At 24.5% G+C, this 10,962-nt stretch overlaps 1 protein-coding gene across 1 annotated transcript; it reads right to left on the bottom strand.

Moving 5' to 3' along the window:
• LOC135128281 (trypsin-like) lies at positions 1 to 1,242 on the bottom strand. Its single transcript, XM_064055183.1, has 7 exons — positions 1,145 to 1,242; positions 1,026 to 1,090; positions 885 to 976; positions 688 to 835; positions 524 to 637; positions 313 to 465; positions 1 to 259 (listed from the first exon to the last, which is right to left on the bottom strand). The coding sequence occupies exons 1-7, from the start codon at positions 1,191 to 1,193 to the stop codon at positions 104 to 106; spliced, it is 777 nt and encodes a 258-aa protein (XP_063911253.1). The 5' UTR covers positions 1,194 to 1,242; the 3' UTR covers positions 1 to 103.
• Positions 1,243 to 10,962: the final 9,720 nt, after the last annotated feature.

The following is a 10,962-nucleotide window of genomic DNA, read 5'->3' as shown; positions in this document are numbered from 1 at the left end:
TAAGTTTCTATATTGTTACTTTTATTATTTAAGCTCTGATGATGATACTTGATAGTATCGAAACATGTAAGCGAATAACTTAAAATAAAATAATTCATTTTGCTTAGCTGTTGTCGGCTACTTGTTTATAAATCCAGTCTACATAAGTCGCAGTTTTGCTAAACACCCCAGGATATCCTTTGACGGTACAAGGTTTGATGGACCAAGACACACCACCGACTTGTACGCCGTTAACCAACAAGGGACCACCCGAGTCTCCCTAAACACACCAATATTAACTACTGATTTTCAAAATACTTCAAAATTATTTACATTGCATTGTCCTTTACCACCCTCAGGAACTCCAGCACAAATATTAAACTTCCGATTTGTTGGACCTGTTTGTGCGTGAATTTTCTCACATTCGTCATCACTGTAGACAACGATGTTGACTTGTTGTAAATGAGTTTGAATGCTTCCCCCGGACTAAAGCAAATACATAATAATTAAAAAATACAAAATTTTAAAAATCGAAAATTTCCACCTTATCAAGCCCCCACCCTATAAGAGTAGCTGGGGCATTTTCAGGAGTCGCGTTTCCTGCAGGTGCCAGAACCACTGGTTGAACGGTGGGTCCGTACGTCAATTTTGTGTCAAGCTAAAATAACCTCTATTGAAAAAACACCAAACTTAGTATTAAAAAGTGACCTTCACAACTGCGACGTCGTAATAATAACCACCTCCACCGGTATAGTTTTCGTGGACCATGATTTTGGACACTCTTGCCACATTTGGGGCGTTGAAGCCAGACGATATGGTAGTCAGCCCAGATTGCAGGCTCAGAAGCGAAGTTGGGCTACAATTTCAAGTTAAAAAATTTACAAAAATGTGTTTGTTTGACATACTATCTATAGACACAATGGGCTGCGGTTAAAATGAAGTTATTGTTCAAAATTGTGGCACCGCAGCTGTGGCTATCGAGAAATCTCAAAGAAGCCTGAAAGCGGAGTGTAGTCTTTTGAAAGAGGAGCAGTGGTTGTACTTACGACGAATGGGAAGTCTTCTATGTTGGCGTCTGTACCGTTAACGATTCGCCAACCGGTTGGGGAACCTTTAATAACGAGAAAGTCAGACAGTGCTGGATTAATTAAAATAAAATGATTACCGATGGCACTTGTGGTACTAAGTAAGAGGATTGTTAGTTGGATGAGCATTTCACTGGATTTAAGTCGTGTTGGAACTGCTACGATTTTTAAAATCCTCGTTTTTATATGGTTGGCTTAAGCAACAGATTTTTCGAAATATATTTATTACAAAATTGTCAATTCATTTCCGTAAAGTCTGTAGATGGTTATCGTCGAAAAATATTTTTATTTGTATGTGAGGAAGATAAGATTGTAGACTGTTTTCAATCAAGTCTGGTTCGTGATTTAAATAAGATAATAAGTGTTTCTTTTTTACAATAATTTTTCTATTAGTCATTTAGCCTTTTAGACCTTCTGTTCTTAGTTTCGTTATTCCTACGCAAAACCTCTTTATTAAAAAAAATCAAAATTGATCAAATTAAACAGATAAAACGTAATTTATCTTGTTGCACTTTTGCGAATGTGCTGCTGTTTTGTTCAATAAGATGTGAAATTAAAAGGTAAACATATTTTTTTCTGAAGTAAATAATTTCCTGTGAAAGTTTCTTCAAAACTTCTGAAATGAATATAAAAAAACCGGCGCCTCCACCATTTTTACATAAAAAGTTAAAGCTGGTTAAATCAGTCCTAAAGCACACACAGACTGATGGAAAATTTGCTCAGGATCGCGAATCTATGTTTGTTTTTTATTGTGTCTTTCCAAGTATATAGAAAAACGTCTTTTTATAAAACAAATTTAAGTAGGTAAAATTAAACCAACACAAGGTAATATATATCTTATTTCACTTCCGTGGGTGTTTGTTCTTTTGTTCAAAAGCCGTGATATTTAAAGAAAAACATTATTTTTACAGAAAGAAAACATTTCCTGGGGAAGTTTCGTAGAAAATCCTGAAATAATATTTTTAAATTATTGTCCCAACGCCTCCATCGTTTTACATCAAAAAAAATGTTAAGTTAGTCCTAGGAGGCACCAGTCTGACGAAAAAAATTAAGCAAGTCGATAAAGCCAAATTGCGAATGAAAAGAGACAATGACAAGAAAAATTATAAAATAAATTTTTCTTAATGTAAAAAATGTTCTTATCAGCAATCTCTTTATCTTCGTCACATTATAATTTTAATTCGCCGAGATTAGTAAACTCCGACCAGTATAAACAATGTTTTAATTCCTTTTGTTTTAATAAATTAAAAATTTGAATATAATGGGAACGACGTTGCAAAATCGTGGCCACTTATTTAGGACATCGCATTAACATTGATAAGACGAAAGCCACAAATTCAGCGGCACTGTAACAACAAATCTACACTAAAAGGGGGACACAATGGATTGAAACCATTCCAAACGAGAGTTGTTTATATTCCCTGGTATAACGTAAATATTTGTCTATGTATATATTAGTACAGATTTAGTTAAACAAATCGTTAACCCTTATTGACTATCATCCTGATTTGTACACCTGCTGTCCACATAAATTGAGGTTTTAATTATCACTTTATAAATATAATTAAAAATCAAATGGCCACTGTAATTAACCTTCCATAAATTCCAATTATTTAATTTTGTTTATAATTTGGTGTAGTATCATATAGATGCTGAAACTGTAACCAACCAAAATTTGGATAATCATCCCCACACTACTTTGATGACGTCATCAACAAAATTTACAATATTAAATTTGTTTTTATTTTTATAAACTTCTGTATTTGTGGTGTATGAATCCGTGTCGAATTTTCAATAGTTTAAGGTTGAAACTGCACAACCGAGTGTTCTGAAATCTTGGAAACGTTTTAAGGTAATGATAATCACGGTAAATCGTTAATCAAAGTGTATTCATTTATCCCCTCACAAAAAATTGATGACGTCAGCGCAAAATTTTGCCTAATAATCCTAATGCAAAAAATTCTGACTATATTTGTGGTTTATGAATGCACTCATAGTTTTTATAATTACTTGCTGAATTTATTTACCTCAGACCAATTTTTTGATATCACAATTTTTCGTGTTTTCATTTGATTTTTCAGTTCCTCGAATTTTCAGTTTTTAAATTTTTCAATTTTGTAATTTTTGGCTTTCTAATTATCCGATTTTCCGATTTCTTTAATTTTCAATATTTCTATTTTAGATGCATTTTTCGATTTTGCTTTTTCTGTTTTTAGCTTTCTCAATTTTTAATCTTTCAATTTTTCAGTTTTCTTTTAATCAATTTTTCCAGTTCTTGTAGATTTTTCATTGATTTCGTTTCAACTTTTTCGTTAGTTCATTTTCGATTTTTTAATTTTACAGTTTTGCACTTTTTCCATTTTTTTTATTCAAAAAATTGAAAAATTAAAAAGAACTAAAGAACCGAAAAATTGAAAAACTTAAAAATCGAAAAAAAAAAAATAAATCGAAAAATTGGAAAAGAAAAACAACAACTGAACCGAAATCTGCAATACTGAAAGATAGAAAAATTAATCGTCGAGAAATTGAAAAATTAAAAATCGGAACATTCAAAAAATGGGAAATTTTAATTAAAAATTATAATTAAAATGAAAACTAGAAACTTTGTAAATCAAGAATTAAAGAATCGAAGAACTGAAAAATCAGAAAGTTGAAAAATCGCAAAATTGAAAACTGAAAAACTGCAAATCGCAAAAATTATAAAATCCAAAAAGTGAAACATTTCACACAGAAATAAAAATCTGAAACGACAAACTGTTAATCGAAAAATTGAAGAAATGAAAAACTGAAAAATCAAAGACTTGAAAATACGCGAAACAAGAGAAAATAACCGAAAAGTGGAAAATTTGAAAGTTCGATAAATCGAAATATAACAAAAATTGAAAAATCTTAAATTTAAAAATTCGAAAATTTGAAAAATAGAAAAATTTAAACTTCAAAAATTCGTAAAACGGAAAAAGAGAAAAATCGAGGAAACGGAAAATCGAAAAATTCAAGAATTGCCAACGTAAAAAATCGAAAAATGCTAATTATCTAAAATTTGGAAAATCCAAAAATTGATGAATCGAAAATACAAAAAATCTAGAAGTCAAAATAAAAAATCGAAAGTTGAAGAACTAAAATATTGAAAAATCTGTAAACTGAAATATTCAAACATTAATCAATCGAAAAATTGAAAAATCAAAAGAAATTAAAGAATCGAAAAATTGAGAAATCCTAAAACTGAAACATCGAAAAATTGCAACTGGAAAATTTGAAGAAATGAAAAATTGAAGAATGAAAAAACTGAAAAGTCGAATAAATGAAACAGTTTTAAAATCCAATAATTGAAAAATGGAAAAATTCTTAAATTGTGAAATTCAAAAAGTGCAATGTTTTAAAAATTATTATTGCATATTTAAAATGAAAACTATAAAAATTTCAAATCCAGAATTAAAGAAACGAAGAATAAAAAACTCTCAAAATTGAAAAATTGAAAACCAAAAATTGCAAATCGAAAAATTGAAAAATACAGAAATCGAAAATTTTCATATTGAAATAAAGAAAAATTATAAACCCAGAACATTTAGAAATCGAAAAATGGAAAATTTGTAACATTGAAAAAATGAAAAAGTTTAAAAATTATGATTGCATATTCAAAATGAAAACTAGAAAAATTTCAGACCAAAAATTAAAAAACGAATAATTGGAAACTCTAAAAGCTGAAAAATCGAAAAATTGAAAACCGAAAAATTGCAAAATTGCAAATTGACAGATCCAAAAATTGAAAATTTCCCATTGAAATAAAAGTTAGAAAATCAAAACAATCAAAAACCAAAAAATTGAAAAAATAAAGAACATAAAAACCGAAACGAAAAACTGCGAAAAGAAAAATTGCAAATCGAAAAATTGAAGGAATAAAAATTTAAAAAATTGAAAAATTGAAAAATTCAAGAAATCGAAACGTCAAAAAATCGAAAAACTAAAAATTCGAAATATCAAAAATTTAGAAAATGAACACAAAAAATAGAAAGATTGAAGAATTAACATACTGAAATATTGCTAAATCGAAATATTATAAAATTAATAAATCGAAAAACTGAAAAATTAGAGAAAAATTGAAGAACCGAAAAATTAAAGAATCTTAAAACTGAAACATCGAGAAATTACTAATCGAAAATTTGAAGAAATGAAAAATTGAAGAATTGAAAAACTGAAAAGTCGAATAAATGAAACAGTTTTAAAATCCAATAATCGTAAAATGGAAAAATTCTAAAATTGTGAAATTCAAAAAGTGAAAAGTTTTAAAAATTATTATTGCATATTTAAAATGAAAACTATAAAAATTTCAAATCAAGAATTAAAGAAACGAAGAATAAAAAACTATAAAAATTGAAAAATTGAAAACCAAAAATTACAAATAGAAAAATCAAAAAATCCAAGGAAACGAAACAAAAAAATATCAAAAAATTGAAAATTAGAAGTATCTAAATTTTAGAAACACCAAAAATTGCAAATCGAAAAATTGAAGAAATGAAAAATTGAAAAATCGAAAAAATTAAAAATTCGAAGAATCTAAACAAAAAATCTAAAAATTGAAAATTCGAAGTATCTAAATTTTAGAAAAATTAAAAAATCCGGAAAGGGAAACATCGAAAGTGGTGAATCTAAAATCAGAAGAAATGAAAAATTGAAGAATCGAAAAATTGGAAAGTCAAATAAACGAAAAAGTTTTGAAAAATGGAAAGATTCTAAAATCGTAAAATTGAAAAATTGGAAATTAAAAAAATATATTGTTGCGTATTTAAAATGAAGACTTGGAAAATTTCAAATTAAAAATTGAAGAAATAAAAAATTACAAAATATAAAAGTTGAAAAATCAAAAAATTGGAAAATTCAAAACTGAAAATTTTCACATAAAAAATATATAAAATCAGAACATTGAAAAATCTAACAATGGAAAAATAAAGAACATAAAAAGCCGAAACGAAGAACTAGCGAAATGAAAAATTCCAAATCGAAAAATTGGAGGAATAAAAATTGAAAAATTAAAAAATTGAAAAATTCAAGGAATCAAAACGTCAAACAATCGAGAAATTGTAAATTCGGAATATCAAAAACTTAGAAAATGAAAACAAAAAATAGAAAGACTGAAGAATTAACATATTGAAATATATTACTAAATTGAAATATTATAAAATTAATAAATCGAAAAATTGAAAAATCAAAAAGAAATTGAAAATTCGCAAAAATTAAAAAATCCTAAAACTGAAACATCGAGAAATTGCAAATCGATAATTTTAAGAAATGAAAAATTGAAGAATCGAAAAACTGATAAGTCGAATAGATGAAAAAGTTTTAAAATTAAATAATTGAAAAATGGAAAAATTCTAAAATTGCAAAATTCAAAAAATTAAAAATTTTAGAAATTATTATTGCATATTTAAAATTAAAACTATAAAAATTTCAAATCAAAAATTAAAGAAACGAAGAATAAGAAACTCTAAAAATTGAAAAATTGAAAACCAAAAATTGCAAATCGAAAAATTGAAAATATAGAAACTGAAAATTTTCACATTGAAGTAAAGAAACATTATAAAACACTTAGAAATCGAAAAATGGAGAAAATAAAGAATATAAAAACCGAAACGAAAAATTGCAAATCGAAAAATTGAAGAACTGAAAAATTAAAAAATTCAAAGGATCGAAACAACAAAAAATCGAAAAAAGTATCTAAATTTTAGAAAACCCAACAATTGAAAAATCGAAAGTATAAAAAATTGAGAAATCAAAACTAAAAATCGAAAAATTAATAAATCGAAAAATTAAAAAATCCGGAGAGGGAAACATCGAAAGTGGCGAATCGAAAATCAGAAGAAAAAAAAATTGAAGAATCGAAAAATTGGGAAGTCAAATAAAAGAAAAAGTTTTGAAAAATGGAAAGATTCTAAAATCGTAAAATTGAAAAATTGAATAATTAAAAAATATATTGTTACGTATATAAATTGAGACTTGGAAAATTTCAAATTAAAAATTGAAGAAATAAAAAAGGAGAAAATATAAAAGTTGAAAAATCAAAAAATTGGAAAATTCAAAACTGAAAATTTTCACATAAAAAAATATATAAAATCAGAACATTGAAAAATCTAACAATGGAAAAATAAAGAACACAAAAAGCCGAAACGAAGAACTAGCGAAATGAAAAATTCCAAATCGAAAAATTGGAGGAATAAAAACTGAAAAATTAAAAAATTGAAAAATGCAAGGAATCAAAACGTCAAACAATCGAAAAATTGAAAATTCGGAATATCAAAAACTTAGAAAATGAAAACAAAAAATAGAAAGACTGAAGAATTAACATATTGAAATATATTACTAAATTGAAATATTATAAAATTAATAAATGGAAAAATTGAAAAATCAAAAAGAAATTGAAAATTCGGAAAAATTAAAAAATCCTAAAATTGAAACATCGAGAAATTGCAAATCGACAATTTTAAGAAATGAAAAATTGAAGAATCGAAAAACTGATAAGTCGAATAGATGAAAAAGTTTTAAAATTAGATAATTGAAAAATGTAAAAATTCTAAAATTGTGAAATTCAAAAAGTGGAATGTTTTAAAAATTATTATTGCATATTTAAAATGAAAACTATAAAAATTTCAAATCAAGAATTAAAGAAACGAAGAATAAAAAACTCTCAAAATTGAAAAATTGAAAACCAAAAATTGCAAATCGAAAAATTGAAAAATACAGAAATCGAAAATTTTCATATTGAAATAAAGAAAAATTATAAAACCAGAACACTTAGAAATCGAAAAATGGAAAATTCGTAAAATTGAAAAAATGAAAAAGTTTAAAAATTATTATTGCATATTCAAAATGAAAACTAGAAAAATTTCAAACCAAAAATTAAAAAACGAAAAATTGGAAACTCTAAAAGCTGAAAAATCGAAAAATTGAAAACCGAAAAATTGCAAAATTGCGAATTGACAAATCCAAAAATTGAAAATTTCCCATTGAAAAAAAAGTTACAAAATCAAAACAATCAAAAACCAAAAAATTGAAAAAATAAAGAACATAAAACCGAAACAAAAAACTGCGAAAAGAAAAATTGCAAATCGAAAAATTGAAGGAATAAAAATTTGAAAAATTGAAAAATTGAAAAATTTAAGAAATCGAAACGTCAAAAAATCGAAAAACTAAAAATTCGAAATATCAAAAATTTAGAAAATGAACACAAAAAATAGAAAGATTGAAGAATTAACATACTGAAATATTGCTAAATCGAAATATTATAAAATTAATAAATCGAAAAACTGAAAAATTAGAGAAAAATTGAAGAACCGAAAAATTAAAGAATCTTAAAACTGAAACATCGAAAAATTACTAATCGAAAATTTGAAGAAATGAATAATTGAAGAATTGAAAAACTGAAAAGTCGAATAAATGAAACAGTTTTAAAATCCAATAATTGAAAAATGGAAAAATTCTAAAATTGTGAAATTCAAAAAGTGAAAAGTTTTAAAAATTATTATTGCATATTTAAAATGAAAACTATAAAAATTTCAAATCAAGAATTAAAGAAACGAAGAATAAAAAACTATAAAAATTGAAAAATTGAAAACCAAAAATTGCAAATCGAAAAATTAAAAAATTCAAGGAATCGAAACAAAAAATATCGAAAAATTGAAAATTAGAAGTATCTAAATTTTAGAAACACCAAATCGAAACATTGAAGAAATGAAAAATTGAAAAATCGAAAAATTAAAAAATTCAAAGAATATAAACAAAAAAAATCTAAAAATTGAAAATTGGAAGTATCTAAATTTTAGAAAAATTAAAAAATCCGGAAAGGGAAACATCGAAAGTGGTAAATCGAAAATCAGAAGAAATGAAAAATTGAAGAATCGAAAAATTGGAAAGTCAAATAAACGAAAAAGTTTTGAAAAATGGAAAGATTCTAAAATCGTAAAATTGAAAAATTGAATAATTAAAAAAAATATTGTTACGTATTTAAAATGGAGACTTGGAAAATTTCAAATTAAAAATTGAAGAAATAAAAAAGGAGAAAATATAAAAGTTGAAAAATCAAAAAATTGGAAAATTCAAAACTGAAAATTTTCACATAAAAAATATATAAAATCAGAACATTGAAAAATCTAACAATGGAAAAATAAAGAACATAAAAAGCCGAAACGAAGAACTAGCGAAATGAAAAATTCCAAATCGAAAAATTGGAGGAATAAAAATTGAAAAATTAAAAAATTGAAAAATTCAAGGAATCAAAACGTCAAACAATCGAAAAATTGTAAATTCGGAATATCAAAAACTTACAAAATGAAAACAAAAAATAGAAAGACTGAAGAATTAACATATTGAAATATATTACTAAATTGAAATATTATAAAATTAATAAATCGAAAAATTGAAAAATCAAAAAAAATTGAAAATTCGGAAAAATTAAAAAATCCTAAAACTGAAACATCGAGAAATTGCGAATCGACAATTTTAAGAAATGAAAAATTGAAGAATCGAAAAACTGATAAGTCGAATACATGAAAAAGTTTTAAAATTAAATAATTGAAAAATGGAAAAATTCTAAATTTGCAAAATTCAAAAAATGAAGTTTTAGAAATTATTATTGCATATTTAAAATTAAAACTATAAAAATTTCAAATCAAAAATTAAAGAAACGAAGAATAAGAAACTCTAAAAATTGAAAAATTGAAAACCAAAAATTGCAAATCGAAAAATTGAAAATAGAGAAACTGAAAATTTTCATATTGAAGTAAAGAAACATTATAAAACCAGAACACTTAGAAATCGAAAAATGGAGAAAATAAAGAATATAAAAACCGAAACGAAAAATTGCAAATCGAAAAATCGAAGAACTGAAAAATTAAAAAATTCAAAGGATCGAAACAACAAAAATCGAAAAAAGTATCTAAATTTTAGAAAACTCAACAATTGAAAAATCGAAAGTATAAAAAATTGAGAAATCAAAACGAAAAATCGAAAAATTAACAAATCGAAAAATTAAAAAATCTGGAAAGGGAAACATCGAAAGTGGCGAATCGAAAATCAGAAGAAAAAAAATTGAAGAATCGAAAAATTGGAAAGTCAAATAAAAGAAAAAGTTTTGAAAAATGGAAAGATTCTAAAATCGCAAAATTGAAAAATTGAATAATTAAAAAATATATTGTTACGTATTTAAAATGGAGACTTGGAAAATTTCAAATTAAAAATTAAAGAAATAAAAATTAGAAAATATAAAAGTTGAAAAATCAAAAAATTGGAAAATTCAAAACTGAAAATTTTCACATAAAAAAATATATAAAATCAGAACATTGAAAAATCTAACAATGAAAAAATAAAGAACATAAAAAGACGAAACGAAGAACTAGCGAAATGAAAAATTCCAAATCGAAAAATTGGAGGAATAAAAATTGAAAAATTAAAAAATTGAAAAATTTAAAATTCGGAATATCAAAAACTTAGAAAATGAAAACAAAAAATAGAAAGACTGAAGAATTAACATATTGAAATATATTACTAAATTGAAATATTATAAAATTAATAAATCGAAAAATTGAAAAATCAAAAAAATTGAAGAAACGAAAAATTAAAAAATCCTTAAACATCGAGAAATTGCTAATCGAAAATTTGAATAAATGAAAAAGTGGAAAAATTGAAAAGTCGAACAGATGAAAAAGTTTTAAAAGCCAATAATTGAAAAATTCTAAAATTGTGAAATTCAAAAAGTGAAAAGTTTTAAAAATTACTATTGCATATTTAAAATGAAAACTGTAAAAATTTAAAATCAAAAATTAAAGAAACGAAGAATAAACTCTAAAAATTGAAAAATTGAAAACCAAAAATTGGAAATCGAAAAATTTAAGAAATGAAAAATTGAAAA

This window comes from Zophobas morio, unplaced genomic scaffold (assembly GCF_036711695.1).
Source record: "Zophobas morio isolate AGI-343-1 ecotype UQ-CSIRO unplaced genomic scaffold, CSIRO_AGI_Zmor_V1 ptg000012l, whole genome shotgun sequence".
In the NCBI taxonomy this organism is placed as follows: Eukaryota; Metazoa; Arthropoda; class Insecta; order Coleoptera; family Tenebrionidae; genus Zophobas; species Zophobas morio.
Note: the sequence above shows the minus strand (reverse complement) of the source record. Positions and strands in the feature narration are given on the sequence as shown.

What these genes read in the sequence shown, in the direction of transcription:
- LOC135128281 (XM_064055183.1), bottom strand. Translation starts at nt 1,193, where the DNA reads ATGCTCATCCAACTAACAATCCTCTTACTTAGTACCACAAGTGCCATC. An exon ending in TAGTACCACAAGTGCCATCG is followed by an intron (nt 1,091 to 1,144) that starts GTAATCATTTTA and finishes TCGTTATTAAAG; the next exon opens with GTTCCCCAACCGGTTGGCGA. An exon ending in TAGGGTGGGGGCTTGATAAG is followed by an intron (nt 466 to 523) that starts GTGGAAATTTTC and finishes TATTTGCTTTAG; the next exon opens with TCCGGGGGAAGCATTCAAAC.